At 38.6% G+C, this 26,871-nt stretch overlaps 2 protein-coding genes across 3 annotated transcripts in view; one reads left to right on the top strand and one right to left on the bottom strand.

The window, feature by feature from the left end:
• Positions 1–5,902, top strand: part of LOC135209463 (uncharacterized) — a 31,665-nt gene extending 25,763 nt beyond the window's left edge. Inside the window, exons 6-7 of the mRNA XM_064242125.1 lie at positions 3,099–3,282; positions 5,119–5,902. Of these exons, the coding sequence (XP_064098195.1) occupies positions 3,099–3,282; positions 5,119–5,246 (312 nt within the window). The 3' untranslated portion in view covers positions 5,247–5,902. The remainder of the gene's footprint in view (positions 1–3,098; positions 3,283–5,118) is intronic.
• Positions 5,903–6,993: 1,091 nt separating this feature from the next.
• The window catches only part of LOC135209730 (uncharacterized), a 43,452-nt gene continuing 23,574 nt past the window's right edge, over positions 6,994–26,871 (bottom strand). Inside the window, exons 5-7 of one of the 2 annotated variants that reach the window (XM_064242498.1) lie at positions 7,807–8,068; positions 7,442–7,598; positions 6,994–7,116 (exon numbers count right to left, since the gene is read on the bottom strand). The gene's annotated coding sequence lies outside the window, so the exon portion shown is untranslated. The other variant, XM_064242497.1, reaches the window with a different exon arrangement.

Here is a 26,871-nt window from a genome sequence, read left to right as displayed (position 1 = left end):
GATTAGCAGAGGCAGCTGAGGTAGAGGGTACAGGATCTCCTGCAGGCCTCTCTACCTTCTTAAAATACTGCTCCAGGTTAGTCTGAACAGAGAGCGACCTCTTTTCATCCAAGATCTCCTTGTAACACTGCATCAAATCCATGACGCCTCTGGAAACCCTAGTGAACCTGTCCAAGTTGGGATCCTGAGCCTCAAAAGTTGACAACGCTTGCTGCAACTCTGCAAAACCTCTTATCAAGTCCTGCCTTGTGAAAGCCTTAGGCTCTGGGGTGGGTGCTTCTTCTTCTTCCTCTATTATCTGCTTCTCCAGTTGTATCAGGTCCTCAGCAGATAACTCCTCGCCATGAGACTCCAGCAGCTCTGTAACATCATCAACCTCCATCTCCAAATTGATTTCCTTACTCCAGGGCAACAACGTTCTTGACAACTAGCTGAACTGTGTCCTCAAACCCATGGAAATCATTCACAAATTGAGGACAAATTTTCTTCCAGACACCATTCATGTTTGTTTGCTTAAACTCCTCCCAGGAATTAGCAATGTTCTTTACAGCATCAAGGATGTTGTAGGATTTCCAAAAGTCCTTCAGAGTCAAGTCCTTCTTGGTTTCAGTTGCCTGTAAAGCCATAGCAATTGTCCTTCGTAGGTAGTAGGCCTTGAACGAAGCAATCACTCCTTGGTCCATAGGCTGTAAAAGGGCCGTGGTATTAGGTGGAAGGTAAACCACCTTGACATTAGGGTTGAAGTCTCCCAGCTGGGCAGGGTGTCCAGGGGCATTGTCCAGCACTAGCAACACCTTAAAGGGGATACCCTTGGAGGCGCAATACCGCTCCACACTTGGAACAAAATGGTTTACGAACCAGTCCTCAAACACTGCAAGTGTCACCCATGCCTTCTTGTTGGACTTCCAAATTACTGGTAGTTGACCCTTCCAAATGCCCTTGAGTGCCCTTGGATTTTCAGCCTGATACACCAACAAGGGCTTCAGTTTGAAGTCGCCAGCAGCATTACCCCCAAGAAGTAAAGTTAGCCTCTCCTTGCTGGCTTTATGACCGGGTGCTGACTTCTCCTCCTTGGGCGATGTAAGTGCGGTTAGGCATACGTTTCCAAAACAAACCTGTCTCGTCTACGTTAAACACTTGCTGAGCAGAATAACCCCCCTCCTTAATTATCTCAGACAACGCTTTAGGAAATTCACTCGCTGCTTTCTCATCCCCACTAGCAGCTTCACCTTGCAATTTAAGGTTATGGTAATTGGCCCGAGCCTTAAATCGCATAAACCCAACCCCTACTAGCCACAAACTCTTCACTTTCACTTCCCTCCCCCTTTTCTTTTTTTCAACGCTTCAAACAATCTTTTCGCCTTCTCCTGAATCACCATAAGGCTGACTGGGATACGCCGTTGATTTTGGTCTTCCAACCAAAGCACCAATAACCTTTCCATTTCAATTATTAGACCACTACGCTGCTTAGTTATCACTGTCGCTTTCATAGGAGCAGATCCTTTCACATGTTCAACGATGCGCTCTTTATCTTTGATATGGTAGCAACGGTCGAAGGCTAAGGCCAAGCGAGCGGCCAATGTTTGTTGGCGTTTCTCCCTTCTCAGATCGCTTTATAATGTCCACTTTAATTTCCATGGTGATGGCCTTTCTTTTCTTCGATGCACTACCATCAGAAGAGTCCGCCTTGCGCTTGGGAGCCATAACAAAGAGCAAAAAGTTACAAAAACGATACAACACGAGGGAGAGAGAGGCAGTGTAAACAACCAAAATGGCGTATGGGCGAGGAATGAGCGTAGCGAAGCGACGCCGTCCTCTCCCCCACAAAGCGTATTCTTCCGCCGTGCGCCTGGAACTAGTTTCGCGTTTGTTTACGTTGCTTACGACGCTAAACCGCGTAAGACGGAACGACGCAAAATATTATTTTTTATATTTTTATGGGGGCGCGTTCGTAACCACGAAACATCGTAAGTCGAGACCAGCGTAACCCGAGGACTTACTGTACTTGGCAATTGTTAATATTCTCGTCCCAGCCATAGTGCCTTTCAGTTCTCCTCCCCAGGCAGTCACTGCTTCAACGTCACTCCAGTTCTCTCTCTCTCTCTCTCTCTCTCTCTCTCTATCAGTTATTTATATATATATATACTAAATATAATCATATATATATATATATATATATTATATATATATATTACATATATCTATATATATATATATATATATATATTATATATTATATATAATATATCTTTAATAAAAAAAAATTTTAATGAAACATTCATCATTTCTCTTACAAAAACTATTTACACTTTGCTAGACACTTTGCTAGTTTTGATGTACAAACCAGTTTATCGCTCTCAAATAGTATAGATATCCTTTAATAAGAAAAAAACAGCAAAATATCAATGAAACATTATTTCACTTACAGAATCCATGTTCTCTCTCTCTCTCTCTCTCTCTCTCTCTCTCTCTCTCTCTCTCTCTCTCTCTCTCTCTCTCTCTCTCTCTCTCTCTCACTTATATTTTAATTAAAAAAAAGTACAGTAATTGGTGAATTAACAGTGTTTGCTGGTTTACAAAAAAAAAGTGAATGTGATAATTTTAGAGATACTACCCATAGAAAAATTTGCACATTAGTAAAAGTTCCCCGTTGAAAAGTGAATCATATACTAGTCCACAAAAATCTGTGACAAAGTGGACCATGGAAATGTGAAACTTGTAAAACCTGGAGGCCACTGTACCTCCTTGAACAGTTCAAGAAGAGCAGGTCTGGTAAAACTAATCTTTTAATTTTGTTTTATTGTATGCCGAAAGGAACCAGGATTTACAGGAGAAAAGAGATATTGGTTCTTAGAGATTATGCTCTTGCTAGGAGACTGTAACCTTGTAAGAGGTTTCCCTTTTGCTGGTTTCCATGCTGATGCCTTGTGGTTTTTAGATTTAGCTCTTAACCAGTTAATGTGTTTCTCTGGATGATAATTATATTCACTCTATTTTGACACTCCCCAAAAATAAGAAAAGGCCATAGTGTGTAGATAGATATCATTACTATTAATTATCAAAAATTTTTGTATAACCATTGTTATTGAATATTCTAGGCATGTCGACTTCAGGTTCTTGGGGGAGCAACCGTCAAAGCAGCTGTTAAAAACATGGTTGACCTTTGCATGACAAGTGGACTTCAGTATGAATTCAACTGGGAAGGTCGTCTTGGTTGGAAAACAAAAACAAATACCTGCAAAAAAGGGTTCAAGAACACAACATTGTGTAAAATTATGATAAGTGAGTAATGTTTAATGTAAACATGTATGGTGCTATTAGGTGTAGGGTTTGGCTTTTTCAGTGTGTAATTTTGGGCATTATAGTACTGCCAATTGCCAGCTTTCAGATGGGGATGCAGATGCAGTGAAGTGTCATGGATTTGATTTTTATTTATATCGAATTTTGGCATTATGCCAAGTACTGGGGCAACTCAGGCCGTTCAGCGCTGAAACAGAAATTGACAGTATAAGGTTTGAAAGGTGTTCAGGAGGAAAACCTCGCAGTTGCACTATGAAACAGTTGTTAGGAGAGGGTGGACAGTAAGATGGAAGAAAGAGGATATGAACGGAGGTACAGTAAAAGGAATGAAAGTAGTTGCAGCTAGGGGCCAAAGGGGCACTGCGAAGAACCCTAAGTAATGCTTACATTGCACCGAATGAGGTGCACTGACGCCAGTAGCTCCCTTCAGAGATAAGTGTCATGGATGCTAGTAGATAGTCAAAATATAAGTACATTATGTGAAATCTTCAAGAGATGAGTTGCATTTGTATTACATCCACATATTGAATAAGGTTTAATAGTAATGCAAAATAAATAATCAAGCCATTATAAAATTGCAGTGTAATGTTAAAGCACAGTAACCATAAGTACCAATATCATTTAACCTTGGCAGATGTTAACACCAAAATTAAAGCCCAAAATGTTACTTGAATGAATTGATACACTGATATCATAACCGTTTTCTAAACTTGGATACTGTCATAGCCTCTGTACTAAGGTCTTCCACTGTCTTGGATTGGAGTTCACTTATTTGAGAGTACACAGAGTTGCACCATTTTTGGTCTTGTCCAGGTACAGTGGAAATTTTAAGAAATGATCTAAAGAAAATAGGAGTGTGTTCAAAAAGATGGCAAATGCCTTATAACTTTGATAAGTGTAGGTCAGAAAGATGGCAAATGCCTTTTAACCTGGATAAGTATTAAATGTTACAAATAGGAACAAACAACCCTCATGCCAACTACATGCTGCTTAGGAATGACATAAATAGTGTAGAACAAGAAGAGGATCTTGAAGTCTATTACCAAGGATTTAAAATCCACAAAACTGCATAAAAGCTGAAAAGAAGGCACAGAAACTAGTGGGATACATAAAGAGGCAGTTCAAATACAGAAACAAGGAAATGGTGCTGTAGCTCTATACATCAATTGTTAGACCTCATCTTGAATATGCAGTACAGTTTTGGTCACCAACACTAAGAAATTACATAAATAGGTTAAAAGGGGTACAAGAAGAGCCACAAAGTTAATTCCATCCATCAGGCAAATAGGTTACCTAAGACGACTAGAGACCCTTATCATGTGTGGTTTAGAAACAACGGACAGTAACCTATTTGCATTAAACAAAAACCAGACAAGAAATAGTGGATGGAAACTAGAACTGAAGAGATACAACACATCCCATTGTTGGAATTTCACATATATGTAAAATGGAATAAAATGCAACCAGTTGTTGTAAACAGCAACAGTGTGGCAAAGTTTAAAAGAAAGCTTGACAAAATCATTAGGACACTGAATGAACAGTAAAACCTGCTTCAGAGATAAGTGAACACAAGATGTCTCCTTGGATGGACTAATAAGTCTTTGAGACATCCTAATCCTTGTAACTCCTTGTATAGGCTTGCTTTTCCCACTGGAGCCCTTGGGTTTATAGATTAATGCTTTTCTAACCAAGATTTTAACTTGATTGTAATAATAGTTGTATAAGTAACTGAATATAAAGGCTTTTATATTTTTATATTGTTGGACTATGCATAGTACTGCATATATGCAATTTACTCATTTTGATTATCATTTTCAGATATTCTGGTGAACAAGACCCAATTGGCAACTGATGAAAGTGAAGTAGGGAAGACAATAATGGTATACCTGAGGAATGCAGGTGACCGATACTTCGGTAGAAAGAGACCAAACGACTCGCTTAGTTAGCAAAATCATGATGACAATTCCACTCTGTTTCAACAACATGATTCTGATGGAACAAGTGTACAGTGCTTCTGATGACTGTAGTCAACTATTCATGTCATTTGTTTTACAACTCAATTTGACCTTAATAGAGTTATGGCAACTTGTCAGGCTTTTGATTAATTTATTTATTAATTTTTTGTGTGGTGGCCTTGACTTGATTTAAATGAATGATTTGATGTAGAGTACTATAGTAGATTCACATCAACTGTGCATCTGATGTCTAGGCCAGTCCATTACGACGCTCCTGATTGGCTGTTGATAAGCCAGTGACAGGGCTGGAAACTCTGTCTCTCGAGAGTTCACATAGGCAGGATGTGTTCCATCTCTCCTGAGGTATGTCTTTCAGGAGAGGTGGAACATACATCCTGCCTATGTGAACTCTCGAGAAAGACTGAAAGCTTCCAGCCCCGTGATTGACTGATCAACAGCCAACCAATCAGGAGCGTCGTAAGGGACTGGCCTTGACATCAGATGCACGGTTGATGTGAATCTACTATAGTATCATTCTTTTCTGTGGTTATTCAGTGTATGCTGTAATTTATGGTGCTTTTTACCTCAAAGTTGATATCACCAAGTTTTATAAAATATTTTCCATAGAAATTAGATATTAAATTAAGGACAACTTTAAACACAGTATTAATTCTTCCTATCGACTGATATTTATCTGCATACAAGCATTTAAATTATATTAAAAAATAAGTTTTTACAATTACTACTTGATACTTGCCACCATCACCCTATAGTATTTTAATCAAAAATTAATTGGATGAATATTGCAATATACAGATACAGAAGGGTAAAATTTTTCCTTAGAAAACTACAAAAGAAATGTATTGTCTATGTTGTACATCACCCTGTTGTAGCTAAAGCTTGGAAATAAAACTACACAATAATGTTTTATACAAGTAAGTAACAGGAGCTTCTAAAATTTCATCCAGTGGGTTCTTTCAGGTGTAGAACACTGTTGAGCAACCTTTATTCGTGTAAAACATAATAGTGGATTTTGTTATTGAAATAGCTACCCAAAAATGTCATCCATTGGAATTCCTTTATGAAGCCCAGACTGGGTATCATTCATTATTCCATTGTCTAACCAATGCATAAAATTGGATCCCCTTATTTTTCCCAATCCTTATGCAGCACGTACTTCGGAAACACGGCTGATAATTTAAAACTGATTATAGCAGCCACAGTGGAACATAAATTGGATACTGGTAATCATGCCAGCATCTACCCAATAATGCAAAGGGGGTACTCTAACATTGTTCCTGTACTTTTCCAACACATACACTGGGAAGATTGTGGGTTGTATGAATTGGCCCAAAGAAACTGGTGCCAGATTTAAATTGGACCAATGTTTCTGACAATTAGGTAGTACTGAGCCCAAGTCAGGAAGTCCAGTACTGGACCAATGTATGGCCAATACTTGGTGTGCTGGTAGCAAGCAATTTTGAACACACACTTGCTATATTGTGGAGGAGAGGTGAGGTGCATTCAGACTGTGCATAGTGGTCTTATAAAAGCAGTGTGCATTTTCAGTGCAATGTGTGCGTGGTTCAACTGGTGCACAGACACGGCAGTTCAAACTAAATTTGTAAGGGACCAATATCTTGGTAAAAATCAAATTGTTTATGAGCAATACATTATCAAATCTTGTATGGCCTATATCTGGAATGGAACAAGTAAAAAATCTTGATAAAATAAATTTATTTTATTTTTTAGTCAATTGGTCTCTACAGGTTTTGACTACTGCCTGCTGGGCATGTTGGGAAAAATTTATACACAGCAGTATTTACACCTGAATCAAGGTCTACACAGCAAACCCACACCCCTGGAATGGTATAATGGAAAATATAAGCATGTCTGCAAGCTGTTATAGAGGATGTATCTATAGGTTCGTGTGACTGCATGATCTTTACAAATAAAACTATACATTTTGCAAAAAAAAAAAAAAAAAAAGAACATACAGTAACTTGAAATCTAGGTATATATACAAACAGGCTTAGGTATATAAGTTTCTTATTGCTAAGCAGTTTTTACTCTATCAACAAGGCCAATGATATCATATATAGCTTGTATAATAATGTGTATAAATCTCCCTGAGCTTATATAGTTCCTGTAGAGAAAACATCTAGGTAAAAAGGACATGGACTCACTTGTAAATTGCCACCGAAGAATCTAAGAAGTAGTACATGGTTGTAATACATGTTGTTAGGTTGTCCACCAAGACACTATGGTAGACAGCCATTTATATTTGTTGGGTGTTCCCAGTGTCTTCTACATCTCCTCTGCCACTTCTCCGGCAATGAAAAACTGAAAGAAAATGTAAAAAATATTTCATTTCTCAAGGAAAGTATGAGTGGTTTATTCAATCAAGCAATTGAAACGCTAATTTTTCTTTTTACTAAAAATTAATGACAAGCAGTTATAAACAATTTTATCATAATTTTAGAAACCATAATTATGATGAAAACACAAATGGCCACAAAACCTGAATTATTATATAATATTGTATATTTACATGGTTTACATGATAACAGGCCACATGTCCTAAAAAGTAGACAGGAAAAGGTTCACATGTCCTAAAAGACATCAGTAGACAGGCCAGTGGAATGATGTGGACACTACTGTCAAGAAATGGTAGTCTAGTGGGTAGAGCGGGCATCACTTCTAGCCTTGGCGCATAGAGTGGGCATCACTTCCTGCCCAGGATTGCTTTGAGGGTTCTTGAGGCACCATTGCCATATCTGATCTGCTTGCTTAGATGTCTTGGGGTTTCTGACCTGAAAACCAGAAAGTCATTGCTAGACAACAAGACACTGTAATGTTTTTCAGTCAAAACATCCAAAAATATTGTATGGTTTCTCTTTAAAAGTATTCTAAAATTACTGTTTTAAGCTTTCTGTAAAATCTTATTTTATCATAAAAATATCATTTTTACATTGTGACTTACAGAGCAATTACATACAGCCAATTCCACATTAAAAGAGGTGGGAATCATGGACATATGCTACTTCAAGACATTAATAACAAGTAATGACTTAAAATAGCCAGTTTGGAAGCATTGCGACAGTGCTTATTGTACATTACATGGTGAGAGAGCACTGCAGCCACCTCAGGTTGGTGCTCCCTTTACTTGTGGAAAGTGTGGCAGTTTTGGCCAAGGATCGACCCTACTTTAGTGGGAGCTTCACAGTCACGGAAGTGCACCAGATGACTGACAAAAATGTAAAAAAGGGTGTCCTTGCCTGCGCGGCAACACCATGCACGCTGCCAATAAGGACCCAATGTACAACAATTTTCAAACTTTCAGTGTCTTTCAGGTACTGTAATGCAAATATACTGATTTACATCTCCAGAATGTCAACTGGATAATTGTTTCCAATGAAAAATTATGCCTAAAGGCGAGTGAAGGGGCAACCGCTCTGACTTCATGCGCTTTAGCTTTAATGGAGGGCAGAACATTTCGCCTGAAGTAGTGTGTCTCAGTGATCAGACTTCTCAAAAAGAATTATATGGCGTTCTTAGACAGGACGCAAAGGAGATTTTACAGAACACCAGAGTTATTTGCAGATTCTTTGATTTTCTGTTATCTGAAGGCAGTACTTTAATGCTCTGACAGGGCATAAAAGTCTTCCTTCCTCCTCTAGGCTGAGGGTGTCCATCAGGCTCCTGATGATGAACGAGTGAGGCCAAGGCTTGGAAATTTCCCCGTTTTTGGCAAGAAATCCAAGAAAAATTAACAGATAGCGCCCTCCCGGAGAACCCTGTTCTCCTGTCTATCGCCTGCAATTCATTGACCTTGACCTGTTTCGTAATAGCCAGCGCTACCAGGAAAAGCATCTTGGTAAGTTTCTTAAATGATACTGAGTGGAGATGTTCGAAAGTGGGGCCTGAGAGCCATTTCAGTACCATGTCTAAATTCCAAGACTACTCCCATCTTCTCTCGACGTCTCAAAGGATTTGATGACATCATTGATGTCTTGGTTCAAGTGCAGATCTCATCCTCTGTGCTTGAATACAAAGCTAAGTACTGACCTATATCCTTTTATGGTAGTGGGGGACAACTTTCTAGTGGTCTTCAGAAAGTAAAAAATCTATAATTTGGGTTGTAGAGGTCTCAGAAGAACAGACATTATTCTGTCTGCACCAACCTCTGAAAATAGCTCACCTCAATCGGTCGGTAGAGCCTACTAGTAGAAGATCATCAACATTTAGCAAGGGCTTCTGCAGCTTGCTTCGAAAAGCCATTTGCTCTAACAAGTCTCCCGACAGTCTGAATCCTGCCAGTGCCAGAGCGGATAATCCTTGGTGGAATCTGTGGAAGTGTGGCTGTTTGAGTAGTGACTGTTTTTGCGGAAGGAGTTATGAAGTCCACTGACAGTCGTAGTAGGTCTGGAAATCATTCTTTTCTTTAGAAACATTCTGTTGTGCGGAGAATTTGTTGATCACTTCCCTTATTATAGCAAATGGTGGAAACGCACTGACATCCAGTCCTGTCCAGTCTAGCAGCATGGCATCTGTTGCCATTGCAAACGCACCCGGGACTGGAGAGCAAAAGATTGGAAGATGATGGTTCTTTGCCGTTGCGAAAAGGTCCACTGATGATTTGCCACAGTTTCCATAGGTTGTTGCATACTTGAAGAATGTCCACTCTGTCGGAAGGACTTCATATTTAATCTTCCCAGAACAAAGCGATTGAGAATAGTCACTCGATTTCCTTCTGCACAGAGAAGAAAATTCTTTGCTGTCTGGCAAAGGGTGAATGAATGTGTACCTCCCTGCTTGTAGATATAGGACAGGGCTGTTGTGTTGTCTGAATAAACCTCGACTATTCTCCCGGAGACTAGACGAGAGGAGTATTGGAGGCCAAGGATAATTGCCAACAACTCTTTCACGTTGATGTTAAGGGCTTTCTGATCTACTGACCATTTTCTTGACACCTTCTGGCATCCTAGGAGGGCGCCCCACCACAGATCCAAAGCATCTGAATAAAATTTCAGGTCAGGGTTCAGAGGCAAAAGTTTTTCTGCAGACAATCACCACTGAAGGTCTACCTTGGTCTCTGAGGAGATAGGGAGGACGAAGGAGTCCAGTTGAGTTTTCCTGCACACATTACCCTCAGGTAAAAACTGAAGTGGATGAATGTGAAGTCTGCCAAGCTTCACAAAGGTCTCAACAGGGGCTAGTGTTCCTAGCAGACTCACCCATTGGACTGCTGAACACATCTTGAGGGTGAGAAACTCCCAGACTGTCAGAGAGTTCAGAACCATGCCCAAATATTGAATCTTCTGGGTAGGAATTAATTGGGATTTCTTGACGTGTATTGGTTTGTTCTGTTTGTCATTCTCCTGTCTGTATATTTCTGGGTCTTCATCTACTTTAATCAGTCCTTCCCATGCACTCCTTAGGCACTTGTCTTCATTGGTTTTCAGATATTGCCCCAGTACTCTCCTGCCGATGTTGACGCAGTCCTCTATGCTTAGTAACCCTTTCCCCCCCTCCTTTCGTGTTATGTAGTCTGTCTTTGCTCTTGGATGTAGTGCTCTGTGTATTGTCATGCGTTTCCTTGTTTTCTGGTCTATGCTGCAGAGTTCTGCCTTCATCCATTCCACTACTCCTTTGCTGTATCTGATTACTGGTACTGCCTATGTGTTATGGCTTTCATCATATTTCTGGTGTTGAGTTTTGACTTTGAGTATCGCCTTAAGTGTCTGCATATATTCTTTCCTGCTCGTGTCCTTCATCTCTTGGTGGTTTATATCCTCTCCTTCTATTATTCCTAGGTATATCCTGTCTCATCTATGTCTTTGATGCTATGCTCATCTGGTAGCTTTATCCCTTCAGTCCTTGTTACCTTGCCTTTTTGTATGTTGACCAAGGCACATTTTTCTATTCCAAACTCCATCCTGATGTCCCCAGATACAATTCTTACAGTTTGGATAAGGGTATCTTATTTCCTTGATGCTCTTACCATACAGCTTGATGTCGTCCATAAACATCAGATGCTTGAGTTGGTACCCAGCATCCATCTTCAGCAGTACTTTTGTCATGGGAATCATGGCTACTACGAAGAGTAGTGAGGACAGTGAGTCACCTTGAAAGATCCCTCTCCTAATGTTAACCTCTGATAGTCTTATCCCAGAGCCTCCTAGTGTTGTATTCCAGTTGCGCATTGTATTTTTGAAGAAGCATTTAACCATCCCTGGATTTCATGGGTTCAATAATAGGAAATCCTTCAGCACAGAGAAGACAAAGTCATGATCTTCAATCTAGAAGTAAACAGAATATTGAGGCACCATATTTATAATAAAAGAACTGCGCTAGATAAGAATATGAAAAAAGAAAAGCATGGCATCTATTTTCCAGGCGTCTCAAGAATACAGCACAAATTTCAAAGTCCCCAATCACGCTGTCATATGTCCACTGATATTTAGCAAGTTCATTACCTCCTTCACCTATGGCGCAGAGGGATAATTGTTGATAAAAGCAGTCAGTCTGACCTTTGGCCAACAACTTGACTTAGCCTTCTTAACTGGCTATCAAGAAATATCTACTACCTTTCCACCCCGTATTCCTTCTACTCCTTACTACGATGAAAAATGAAAAAGTTCAAGGCAAATAAAGCAAGAACCATAAGGAACTGTTAAGGTACAGACATGGAAGTCATCAGACGTCAATATGAACTACCATAACTAACATGAGGAGGAATTTGATTGCTCCCAAACCACCAGAAAATGAGACACCTGACTGAACTGTCCAACTCGCAGGAAGGTCATGAGTTATTGGTTTTCCTTCTCCAGTAGGACAATGACCACTGTATTTACTTCGGTATGGATTCCAGCAATGAGGTCCTCAGATAAATATCTCTTAAGGTTCAAACTAGTAGGGACTGACTAATAAAAGATACTGGCTAATACTGCAACTTCAGAATCACTGTTGGACTGGATTGGATTATCAAATTTAGTCAAGATTCCTAGCGCTGGGACCTATAAGGTCATTCAGTGATGAAAGTGGTGTTGAAACATTCGTTGGGAGAGGATGGAAGATAGTGATCGTGAACAGAGGGACAGTAAAAGGAATGGAAGGGGTTGCAGCTGGGGGCTGAAGCTATGTTCACTGTAGGCAATACTTAATGCCTACAGTGAACAGTATGAAGTTCACTGACAGCACTTCTTGCCAAATAGGAGAATCACTACTCTATACAAATCAGGACTATTTTCAAGCAACTCTACATGACTGGTTCCTCAAAAGCCTGAAACAACCAGAGCCTTCTCCTAACGATGGCCACAATCCTTCGGCCACAATCCTTCCCTCCTCTTGCCTGGAGGCTACCATATGATCTCTCAGTGACTCTGAAACAACCTTATTGATGGCCTCCTGCGCTGCTTCTGAATCTTGGGCACAGATCTTTCTCAAACTGACACATAACTGAATATGAACACTGTCTGCTCTCCTCGCCTTTCCATGTGGTGTCATATACGTACACAAAGTGAAACGAAGACTCTCAAAGGCAAGAGCCAAAGGAAACAGTCCTATCCTGGAGAAGGAAAATACCAGAGTTGTCTAGAAAAATCTGGATCCATTTTTTCCTGACAATCCTACGCAACGCTCAGGTTTTGCAAGCAGAACTGTGAAGCATGAAACAGAGTTTGTGGTTCAAATTTATCTGTAAATACGTTCAAGAAAAATTCTTTTCATGCAGTTTGACTGCACAGGCAGTGTTTTGAATATTAAAAGGACTCTCCTTTCGATCCTTTATAATATCATTTGGACAAATTGACCAATGCAGAATCTTTGAGTAGTAATGCAAAGTGACGCTGAATCATCCATAAGTCCCCTCTGCCTCTTTCTCCCAGGGGCAAGGTATACCACCATAGGTAGGACTGTGTAATTGTCTATCAATCAAGAGCTGGTTTTGTTGTAAAGTAAATCAAATGTTCACTTATAATTCTTTTGTATTTTTGCCACGATAGTTTTGGCTAAGGGTTTTTTGAATGATTGATCTCATTGTCTTTATGTACATTGCTGGATTCATGGGGTCAATTGTTTCAGAGTTTACTTCCTTTGTAAGTTGTCAGTTAGTGCGAGTCCGCCTTTAAGTTCATGTATTTGTTAAACTTGAATAGCTTAGTTTTATAATAAAAATGAAAAAAAAAAACACCCTCATCTTGCTGGACCTTCACTTAGATGTTTGTTGATTTAACCCTTAATGCCAGGCAGTAATAGTCCTACACCATCTTGGGACAGAACCACCCAGCAAAAGAAAACATTTGTAGGGGAAAAACAAATCAACAAGAGCAAAACTGACTATTAAATCCCAATAAACCATGCACATTTACATAGCAGTCAGAGTCTGCAAGAACAAGTGCAAGAACTGGGGTGGTAGAAGCTGGTTCCTCTTGTGAAGTAGCAGATGAGACAGAAAGATGGCAGGCTGAACCTTAACCTGTTGCACAACACCTCAGGTCACAGGAGGAAGCAGAGACAGCAATTATGCAACAGTAGACAGCAGACTCCAACACATATAACTGTACTAGGGAGATTACAGGGTTTGACGGTTCCTGTTTCAGCAGTATTACCTTAAACAAGGAATTAACCTTGGCTGCTGAGGCAGTCTCGGCTGACGAAGAGGCATGAGCCGAACAAGTTACAATCAAGGCAGCATGAACTGGCTCCTAAGGGAATACAGATTTTTAAAATTTTGTCATTTACCTCACAAAATGAAGCTGTCACAAGAAACACCTGACAAACAGCAGTTGTAGGGATCTGCTCATCTGATGCACCGTAGACTCAAAAGGGCATTTCATGAGAAATTCCGAAGTTTAGCTGACAAAAGGAATGGCGACTGAAAATGGGACACATTAGGACAAAACTGAATTTTTCCCTTGTGGGGTTGTTGTTGTTGTAGTTGTTGTTGCTACTGTTCTTCTTCCCCTTCGTTTCCTCTGGAGCACTTGCTATATTTAGCTCAACACACACACACACACACACACACACACACACACACATATATATATATATACGTATATATATATATATATAGTATATATATATATATATATATATGTATGTATGAATATATATGTATGTATGTGTATATATATATATATATATATATATATATATATATATATATATATATATATATATATATATATATATACACACACACACACACACAGATGGGCATGAGTTTGATTTTCAAAATCAAAATCACAATTTTTAAATCAAAATCGTGATTTTGATTTGATTTGTAAATCCCAAAATTTCAGGTGATTTGGATTTAAAATCACCAAATGTAAGTGATTTTGATCTTGAAAATACATCAAGATCACTAAAATCACTGCACAAAGGACTGAAGAGTCCAGGGTTATCCAAGTTAAACCCTGCAACTATGGGAAAGTGCTCAGTTCTTTGGAACGCAGCAGGAAAACCCAAGAGTTCGGAAATAAATACAATTATCCGTAAACAACTCTGGTATCAATGTGTAACAAGGTGGTGGAATTCTGCATATGATTCTATTCTTCAAATAGACAACTGGGAACGAAGATGAATACATTAATGCAAGAGTTAAAGCTTCCTGTGTGTAAAGAAAATGAGCTCGAGTTCTTAGAAGAATATGTAGTTGTTATGAAACCAATCGCTGTTGTTGCCTTAAGTTGCAGGAGGAGGGAAATTGTTATTACGATGTTTGATACCCACTTTCAGTAACCAAAGAATCTCTTCCAACAGTAATGCCGTATAACTTACAGTTGAGACACCTAGCCATTACTGGAAGCAGTACTTTCAGGGTATAAAGCTAGATTTCAGAAGTACTTGGATTTGGATCCTGAGATTAAGTTGAGATGAGTTTCTTTAACTAAATGTGAGAACACAGAGGAAGTAAAAGCACAAATTAAATCCGCTCTACAAATGGCTGTAAGAAAGATCACATCTTCAAATGTTGACATGGAAGAGTGACAGTGGAGAAGAGGATTTCTTCAAATCCTTAGAAGGTTCATCAACAACTCCTCACAATAAAGATTTGGAAGTATTGCACTAATTTCAGGACACAAGTAAAAATCTCTCTTGTTTACCCTAATTTACTTTAAGTATTTAAATGCTGTAATATTCCTCTTCCATCATCAGTTCCTGTAGAAAGATTTTTTTTCATTTTCAGGAATGATACACAACCCTAAAAGGACACACCTTTCTGAGGCAAAAATCGAACAGCTTGTTTTATTAAAGGCGAATGGAAAACAAAATGAATTTTAGAACATACCCCCTTTTAGCTCTTAGAATTCCTACAATACAATTTTTTTGTTTTTGGGGGAGGGTTGTTTTTTTTATTTTATTTTTGTTTTTTTGGGTTTATGGTTTTGGTTTTTTGGTTTGGAATATACTTATAAACAGAATGTGTCTTTTTTTACAACTTAATGCAACATGTTGCAGTTGCACAGTAACATTTTTAGGTGATTTTTATAGTGATTTTGAAAATGATTTTGACAATCATTTAAATTTACAGTTGATTTTGATCAAAACGACTGATTTTGCCTGATTTTTATTTTGATATTGAAATCAATGTTTTGGGGTGATTTTGATTCTGATTTAAAAAATCACTAAATTTAGTGATTTTGCCCATCTGTGCATATATAATAATATATATATATATATATATATATATATATATATATATATATGTATATATATATATATATATATATATTATATATATATATATATTATATATATGTTATATATATATATATATATATATATATATATATATATATATATGTATATATTATATATATATATATATTATATCTACTATATATATATATATATATATATATATATATATATAGGTATGTATATATATATATATATATATATATATAATATATATATATATATAATTATAAGTATATATATTATCATTATTGTATTATATATAATATATATATTATATCTATATATGTAATATAATTATATATTATATATATTATATATTATTATAGATATATTATATATATTATATAATATATCTATATATATTATATTATATATTATATTTATATATATATATATATTATATATATAGTAATAGATTAATAATAATATATATATTATAATATAGTATATTAATGATATATTATATATAATATCTATATATATATTATATTATATATATTTATATATATTAATATAATAATATATATAATATATATATTATATATATCTATATATATATATATATAAATATATATATTTATATATATATATAATATATATAATATATATAATATATATATATCTATACAATGTATCACCACATGGATCCCAGGAAAAATAAGAGACAGGGTGTAGGTCCTGACCGGTTTCGGCTTTATTTTCAAGCCATTGACAAAGGACTGATACATAGTATTAGAATTCACGAGTATATATACTACAGAGACAGTACTGACGAACATACACACAACCGTTTGAGACTGCAGATCCACCCACAGGCAAGTGTCAAGGTAGGAGTGGCTTTCAAAAATCATTTGGCTAAAATTTACAATAAATTCTCAAGGGATACTACCGCTTAGGGTACAAGTCCCACACCTGACAGGTGTCAGGGAGGCGCGGTTGAACATCTCATTACCACTACTGGCCCCTTTACTGTATTTACAAATCCTATTTCCATATATCTCTACAGCCTATCTAAAATTTAAACAGTTTACAAATTTCTTTTTATATTAAAAGATCAAGTTTATACATTCCTTGACTGATGTTCATATTATTGTTGTAACTTTCTTTTATAAAACTAGATTCAATGATATTCCTTTCCAATGCATTATTAGAACACACCAGCATTTTTTGCCCATTCCCAGTTAATAGCATGATGTTCTCACTAACATGTACAAATATACCACTATTTCCATGTGCATATCTCACACATTGTTTATGTTGTTCTATTCTTTTTTCCAGTGCTTTCCCCGTTTGACCAATATAAAAGTTGTCACAAGACTTAAAGGGGATTTTATTTACAATTCCTTTAGCAATGTCGGGGAGTTCTTAATAAGTACCTGTTTCATTGTTTTATTGTTTTCAAAAACTACATTAACACAAAAATTCTTCAGGAGATATGGGGTATCTTTCATATTGTTATTATAAGGTAGTACAAGCAAATTTTTGTTGTTGTAAGGTTCTTTTTGGTTTTGATACATGGCCTTTTTTGTTGCTTTTAATGCCTTATTTAGTACATTATCTGGATATTTCAGTTTCTTGCCTGTATTCCGAATCTTATCTATCTCCTCATCTATATATTCTGGGCTACATACCCGTAGTGCTCTTAAAAACATGGATGCAAACACTGATCTTTTAACCTTATTGTTTTGTCCAGAAGAGAAATGTACATAGGAAGAAATATTAGTAGGTTTTCTGTAAACACTATACTTAAACCCACTACTATTTCACCATATGAGGACATCCAAAAAGGGTAGGCATTCATCTTTTTCTATTTCCATAGTAAATTTAATTGATGGTACTAATTGATTTAACCTGGCAAAAAAGTTATTTACATCTTCGTTCCCTGGCCATACACAAATTATGTCGTCAACATATCTAAACCAAGGTACATTGTGTGGAATTATATTGTTTAAAATTTTCTTTTCAAAAAATTCCATATATAAATTACTTAGCACTTTGGACAGAGGGTTTCCCATTGCCAAACCAAAATTTTGTGAGTAGAATTTTCCATTGAATTCAAATTTACAGTCTTTAACATATAATTTTATCAGTTCAATTAAGGTGCTTTTAGAAAATGGAATATCCAGTTGTCTGTTTTCTAATAATTCCGATAGAAACTCCAATAAATCATCAATAGGCACTTTTATGAATAGAGATACTACATCAAAGCTCACAAGTTTCGATTCACCATTAACTTTTACCATTTAGTTTATCTACCAAGTCCAAATTATTCTTAATATTGGCATTAGAGATGTTACCTACCAATGGGTTAAGGATATCCACTAAATATTTTGCTAATTTATAAGATGCGGAACCCACTGAGCTGATAATTGGTCTGGCAGGGAGGTTTGTTTTATGGGTTTTTATCGTACCATACATATACGGTAGCGATGGAGAGGTCACACACACCCTCTTTATAAGGCTTTCGTTGCCTTTTAACAGATTTTTCACTTTTTTATTTAAATCACTATTCACACTTTCTATCGGGTTCTTATCTAATTCTTAATAAGTGCTATTATCACCCAATAGACTTTCAATTTTTTTTCAATGTATTCATTTTTGTTTAAAATTACTCGGGCACCTGATTTATCTGCTTTTGTCATGTGTATATCTTTATCTTTCTTCAGTTCATTGATGGCATTCATAAATCTTTTGGGTACGTTTGTGGTGTCTGACTTTTTCATACTTCCATAAATCACTCCCTTAATTTTGTTGACCTCTTCACTAGTTAAATCACTATATTTTTCCAAGTTGCACAATCCTTTAGTAATTTCTACACTATTTATACTTCCAGTTGATAGAGCAAAATTTAAACCATAGCCTAAAGCACTGGTTACATTACTATCCAGATGCTTGTTCGATAAATTGTGTGGACTTGTACCCTAAGCGGTAGTATTCCTTGAGAATTTATTGTAAATTTAGCCAAGTGATTTTTGAAAGCCACTCCTACCTTGACACTTGCCTGTGGGTGGATCTGCAGTCTCAAACGGTTGTGTGTATGTTCGTCAGTACTGTCTCTGTAGTATATATACTCGTGAATTCTAATACTATGTATCAGTCCTTTGTCAATGGCTTGAAAATAAAGCCAAAACCGGTCAGGACCTACACCCTGTCTCTTATTTTTCACCTGTGGATATGTGTGATAAATGAATCACGTGCTAAAGTGATTATAATCATATATATATATATATATATATATATATATATATATATATATATATATTATATATATATATATATATATATACAGTAGTACCTCGAGATACAAAATTAATCTGTTCCGAGGCGCCTTTCGTATCATGAGGTTTTCGTATCTTGGACCACATTTTACATGTAAAATGGCTAATCTGTTCCAAGCCCTCCAAAAACACCCCAGTAAATTTCATAATAAAGCTAAATTGACCTATAAACAATGAAATACTACAACAATTTGGACCATTCAATACCTAAATTAAGAATAAAAATGCAAAACCTGTAAATTAAGTGTATATTAGTGTACAAGAAATATTATTACTGTAACGTAAAATGTGGAAGCTTACCTTTCGAGTGAGGCTACGTACATACGTAACTATCCAAGGAAGATTGCTTCTGCCTACTTTTCACAATGTTCCTGTGAGCCTTTTCGGGGGGTGTCTTCTACAAATGATTGCACTTTATGAAAAGCGGCTTTAATTTCTGCTGTTTTTTTTCTTTTGTACATATGTACGTACGTACACTTTAAAAAATATATGTACACAATGTTCCTGTGTGAGCCTTTTCGGGGGGGTGTCTTCTACAAATGATTGCATTTTATGAAAAGCGGCTTTAATTTCTGCCAGTTTTTTTTTCTTTTTTTGATTTTTAACTTTTTTTTTTACTTTTTTTTACTTTTCGTAGGTTTTTTTTTTCTTTTCTTTTACAGAATTTCAACTTTCTGTTTTTTATCACTTGGTTCATTTTTTTCACCTCATGACTCTGTTGGCCCTGGTGTCCATCAAAACCCTGTTCAACCAAATGCTCTCTCTGCAACTGATTGGGGTACTGAATGTTCGGCTGCTGACCTTCAACATAAACTGAAGTGCCTTGATTATACGTACGTACTGGTATGCATGTTGTAAATGATTGGTCTACACCCTCTGTTCAGCAGGGAGTGTATATTCTACCAACCTTGCAAAGTTTCCAGTTATCCCATGAGAGAGACCTTGATCACTTATCCCATGTGAGAGATCTTGGTCACTTTTTTTTTTAAATAACTACACATTGACGATCCCGAAAAACGAATACCGCGTGCGTACTATAACAATGCTGGTACCGAGTGGCCGAAGCACGCCACCACGTGTACATAGTAGATGCATGATGGGAGGGACGCTAGTCAATAGGAGAGAAGGATTTCATGGCCGCGACTAGCATCAGGAACCAATGGGAGAGCAGGAGGATGGTGGCGAGTCTATACTAAGATGACGGCGCGTGGCGCGATTTTCAAAATTGTTATCCGGGCGAATCTCGGACTTTCAGAAACCTTTCATATCTTGAAAACTTTTCATATGTAGAGCCGTTAAATTTTTCGTACTGGGTTTGATATCTTGAGTTTTTCGTAAGTTGAGCCTTTCGTATCTCGAGGTACTACTGTATACAATATATTATATATATATATATATATATATATATATTATATATATATATATATATATATATATATATATATAAGAATAGTGTTCCCCCCGTATATTCACGCATTCTCCGGATTCGCGGACTCACACATTCGCGGATTTTTCTTTGGAACATATCTAGAAATTATTCGCGGATGGACTCGCCCATTCGCGGAATTTTCCGACGAAAATAATCACTAATTAGTGTATTTTGATGTTTATTTTCATGACTAAATACATTTTTATGATACAAAAATGATTTACTAATTTTCAAATATTAATTTTGATTAATACTGTATTAGTAGTTTAATAAGTTAAAATGATATCACATAATAAAAATAATAATTCTCTCTCTCTCTCTCTCTCTCGTCTCTCTCTCTCTCTCTCTATCTCTCTCTCTCTCTCTCTCTCTACTACAAAGATGTATGTTTTTTTGTATGATAAATAAATGATTTACTATTTTCAAATATTAACATTAATTTATACAGCAATAATATCAATTCATTAAAGAAAATACCAGTGAATTAGTAAGATTTTAGCATATAAATTAAAAAAATTATGGAAGAATGAAGGAAATCTCAGTCAGATTCTTTCTCTAACTCCAGTACTAAAAACAAAAACAGAGATACGTATCAAGTTAAGTGACCGGAGGGGGAAGGAGCTGATTTGTTGCTGCCATCAAGTGCTCATTAATTTTCCACCCCCCCCCCCTCTCTCTCTCTCTCTCTCTCTCGGATTGTAAACACGCTTTGTGTGAGCTCTCTATATAATGAGTTTTTGTGCAAGTTCTAGGGATACTACACCTTTCACCGTGTTATATAAGTTACAGTAAGACTCAGTGACCATTTTAGTAACAACAGTGTGTATATAGGATTTTTATACTACTCTGTAGTTACGATATAAAACTCATTCTCCGTGGCATACCCACTCGGTCGGCTGCGCCTCAGTTCGCGCATGCGCAGTGTGCATGTGATGTCTATTGTGACGTGAAAAGGCTGCGGCTTCACTAATAATGGATTACTCCGGACCAGCCTCTGTTTCTGAGGTTGAAAATGATCTGCACCTGACTGATGATGAGGATGTAGATATGACTCATTGGCCACCACTCACACAATCTCTTCTCATAAGCCCTCCATTTAAAAGTACTGTTGCTAATACCCCCATGAAGCACCCAGTGGATTATGGGTCAGATACTAGCAGTGCTCCACAGTCTCCTGCTGCTAAAACATCCAAATGTCAAGAGATTTTCACTAGACAAAAGAGTGATGTCACTCTGCCTCAACCCCCTACACGACTTGCTTCCTCTGCTACCCCAGCTTTTGCTCCCCGAGATGAATATGTTAGGTTGGTCTTCAAAGAAAATTTGAGCACTGACACTAAACTACGGTGGCTGACTGAAGTAAACAGAACCTTCAAACTTGATAAGGAGCTGGCAGAGGTGAAAATGTCTGCAATCACATCTAAATTTGTATATATTGCAAGGAGTCGTGAGGACATCATTGGCAGGGTGAAGGGTGGTGAATTTCTGTCCATAAGCCTGGATATTCAAGATTCAATAGACAGACCCCGTAAGTATTTAACATATCTCATTACTCGTTACCCTATTGAAGCAAACCCTAACCTTGCTAAGGAACTGCCTGGTGTATACAGTGCACGAAGATTTCTTCAAAATGGGAACCCTATTAATCGCATTGTCATCACATGGAGTCTACTAGAACCACCACCATCTGTTTATGAGTTTTCCTTCCTCCCTTGCCTCCCTCCTTGTGAATTATGCAGGATGAAGGATGATCAGCCCAACTGTTTCAACTGCTGGGGTACTGGCCATATCTCCCGATATTGCTCTGCCTCACCTAAGTGTGCCTGGTGTGCTGCAGCCCATTCCACACGCACCTGTCCATACCGTAAACCTGTTACTGATGCTTCCACCTCATTGTCAGAATCATCATCAACTCCAGAGACTGTGCATTGGAAATGCCCTCGTTGAGGTGAAGCAGGAGTTAATGTTTAGCATGGATGTTCCAGACGGTCGCGTGCTGCCACGCAGTCACTTCCACTGACACCACCACCACAACCAGTGTCAACCTCCTCGTTATGCCCTCCTGAATCAGCTGAAATTTCAAAACTTCGTAGGCTGTTGCTGCCTTGGAATCGCACTGTACAGCACTAGCGACACGCTTCTTTGATGCTATTGATGTACGCTTCGATAGCTTGATCGCTCAGCAGGCTACCACTGCAAGTAACCTCGACACACTAGTCAAGGCACAACAAGTTCTCATAACTCTGTTGCCTCACTACTGAGTAGCTAGATACTGTTGCCTCTTGTCTTGAAAGGGTCAGTGGCCTCCTGCCAGCTCAGCCTCCTACACTTGGTGCACCATCTAACAGTGCTGCTTCTCTGGTACATGCTCGACCTGTCTCTCGCAGCGTTAAGGGTAAACTTCGCTAGACTCATGCAACTACATGGTCCTTTCATGGAATGCCCCTTGGAATGAGACAATACTCCAGACTCACTGCACTCAGGACATATATTTATCGCCATCACCCACAAGTAATATTTATTCAAGAAGCCTTCCCTGGCGGTGCTCAGCCAGGTGATGAAGCTCCAACACTCTCCGGTTATGTTTCATATGTACATCATGTCAGGAATGGTCTTATTACTTACATCCACTCTTCTCTCCCTCATCAACTCCTTCGCTCATCAGCAGATATTAACATGACCTTCCAACTTTTTCAGGTTAAGATAGGTGATGGTCATATTCGATTATGCAATGTTTACTCTGCCCCTGGCCTAATTAACCTCTCGGCACCTCCTACACCTACAAAACCTTGGCATGATCTACATGGGTGATTTCAATGCCAGACACCCAGATCTTGGTGATGTCTCTCCGATTCCCAACCGCAGTGGAGTTCCTCTGCTCAACTACATCCATCGTTACCATTTAACCCGTTGGGATATAGGTGGTGCCACACACATCTGGGGGGGCACTCTTGATCATATCCTTACATCTGGGCTCGTGGCATCACATGTCTCCTGTCATTCTGTTCCCTCGCTCTTTTCTGACCATGTTGCCTTATGACCTACAGTAGCACAATACAGACTCATCCAAGTGACCCCCTATCATCGTACCCGGATCACCATTCCACCCAAGTACTGCCCAACATATGTTTCATACATCTCCTCTGTCCTACCTACCTTTGATAAACACTCTCCAGAACACCTGTATAATTCTTTGGTAAAAGCTACCCATGACTTCTATCAACTATATATTGTCAGACCTCACATTAAAAGTCATCTTGTTGCCCATGCCTGGACCTTGGATCAACGCATTATGCAAGCAGAAAGAGTTGCGGCTGATGCTGGCCTTGCCTTTCAGACACAACCGACACCTAATCATCTACTTCAATATCAGCAGGCGAGGGATGATTTAGTTGCGCTCCAGAAGTGTGTCTACACTGAGTCATGGTATAAATACACTGACCTAATTAACCACCAGACTAGCGTTGGGACCATGTGGTATCTCATCAAAAGGACTGTCAAGAAAAAAACCACATGTGCACTTCATCACAGTCCACAAGCATATGCCCAGGATCTCATCACTACTTGGTCAACCCAGTCACGGTCCAGTAATCTCCCTGTACAAATCCAAGAAACACTTTCTTCCCAGAGCAATTTACGCAACCTTCGTCTGATGGCTGCATTGTTGGAATCAGACAAGGAGGACAAAGAGCTGATCACCGAGGATGAGCTGCGACGTGCTGTTATGGGGAAAAAAAATCCTGCTCCTGGGGATGATGGCCTTACTTATCAAGTGCTTCGTCTCCTCCAGAAGGTTCCTGGAAATCCTCTTCTACAATTGTATAATCTTTGCTACTAACATGGATATGTACCTGCTGGCTGGACCATTAGCACAATTATTCCTATCCCAAAGCCTGGAACTGATAAATATCGGCCTATCTCCCTCGCCTCATGTTTTAGTAAAGTTTTTGAGCGTATATTACTAACCAGGCTAATGTACCGGTTGCAAGAAAACTTTCTCCCATTTGTATGGCTTTCTTCCTCAGAGGAGTACTCATCACTGTTTAGCTGAACTCTACTCCCGATTGTCCTCCAACAGTGTAGTTGCCTTCCTTGACCTCAAAAGTGCTTTTGATATAGCCAACAGGGATATCATTCTTGATCAGCTTGTCGACTTTGGTATCAGAGGAAACCTTCTGAAGTGGATAAATGGTTATCTCAGTAACAGAAAATCACATGTTTTTTTTAAAGGTGCATGTAGCTCCTATGAAAATTTTGAGCTTGGCACACCTCAGGGCGGTGTATTGAGCCCATTTCTTTTTAATATTCTTATGCACCGTGTACTGTCTCTCCTCCCTGCTATCCCTGGAATCACTGTAACCTGCTATGCTGATGATGTCTGCATCCACTCCACTACCCCTCGAGACCTTCAGCGTGTCCTTCAAGACTTCTACAGGTCCTGTACCTCCTGTGGCCTCATACTCTCCCCAGAAAAAAGCAGAATCTTCTCTGCCCGGAATCTCCGAGACCTGCCAGAGTTCATTATGGGTGGGAATATTATACCTCACTGCACACAGTATACATATCTAGGTGCACCAGTCAGGATCACCCCTGCTATACCTGCACGACAACGAATCCACCCTATGGTGAAAAACCTTCTTGATCGACTGGAGCCTCGCTTTACTCCCATCAAGTGGCTTGCCACCAGGGCCACAGGTATATCTATCCCCGTGGCTAAAACCCTCTATATCCTCTTCCTAGGGTCAGTTGTTGACTATTTATCTCCTGCTCTAATTCAATTACCCAGACAGGCGTTACAACCTCTAGAACTGTTCCAAAATAGAGTAATGAGGTTTATCCTAGGATGCCCTCCTTCCACTCAGATTGTCAACATGCAGACCGAACTCATGTTACCTCCATTAATAGAGAGAATTTATCCCAATGTAACTGTGTTTTCTGTTAAATGTCTACATTCTCCACAATTTACTCCAAACTTCTCTGCTGTCCTCAGAGCATCACTTGACAAAGATGCACCAAGACCTCAACTCCGGCCAGGGGGCCATAACCTAGTTAGGGCAGTATGTGAAAATCTTCGACACCTTGATATCGGTGTACCTGAGCAAGCAGTCATCCAAGATTTGCCACCATGGCGGGTTCCTATTCCTGCTGTCACTTTCACACCAACCTCTAAAGATGCCCATACCAGTCTACAGAAGCAGCTGGTTTTGGAAACAATATCCAAAGTGTCAAGTTCAGTTCCTGCAGGACACCACATCTACGTTGACGGCTCAGTACAGGCAGATGGAAGTGCAGTATGTGCTATGTTCTCCCCCACTTTAGAATCTCCTGAGGGTGGGTGGCATGGTCGTAGGTTGCCAAACTCATCCAGTTCCACTTATTGCGAACTTCAAGGTATATGGGATGCAGTAACCCTACTTGTTAGAAGAAATGTGAATGGATTGGTGATCTGTGACTCCAAATCTGCACTCCAGGCACTGACATCTTCTAGGCCCAGCTGTGGCCGTGTTGTGCGAGACATATTGTGTCAACTCGTTGCTGCTTACAATGCCTCGCTTGTCTTGTCCTTCATGTGGATGCCCTCCCATATTGGGCTTGCTGGGAATGACATGGTGGACAGTCTTGCTAAAGCTGCCTGCACGCTGGACCTTGATGACAGAAATGTTGAGCCCTCACTTCGCTGCCTTAAACATAGAATATATTCAGCCGCTTTTGCCTGTACAGTACAGCGTAGGGATGCAGAAAGGGGCACTAGTGTTTCCATACAACATCATGATAACTTTCTGCAGAGCCGTCACAAGTACCAGCGACGTGGACTCATGGTGCGTAGGCATAATGTTGTAAGTGCCAGGATAAGGTTGGGATATCGTCCTGTGTGGCAGGTTGGACAGACACTAGATATACCACACTACACCTCATGTAAACTGTGTAACCTTGCTAATGCCAATAACCTTGAACACTACTGCCTTCATTGCCCCACTGTCAGGAATCTGTTACCTCAAGGACAAAATTTACTTCAAACCTGGCAATATTTACTCAAAGATGACCACCTAGACATAATTTTGACTCGCCTTCCTCACTTTGGTGGCTGCTAAACTGTCTGTTGCAGTTGTTGTGATAATAGAATACGGTCTCATATATGTTATTTTATAACTGATATACCGATGATTCAATGCTGTAATTTTTTTTTTCTGTTGATTTCTGA

The sequence above is a fragment of the Macrobrachium nipponense genome, chromosome 38 (genome assembly GCF_015104395.2).
Source record: "Macrobrachium nipponense isolate FS-2020 chromosome 38, ASM1510439v2, whole genome shotgun sequence".
In the NCBI taxonomy this organism is placed as follows: Eukaryota; Metazoa; Arthropoda; class Malacostraca; order Decapoda; family Palaemonidae; genus Macrobrachium; species Macrobrachium nipponense.
The sequence above is the reverse complement of the archived record's forward strand: the minus strand, read 5'-3'. Positions and strand labels throughout refer to the sequence as shown.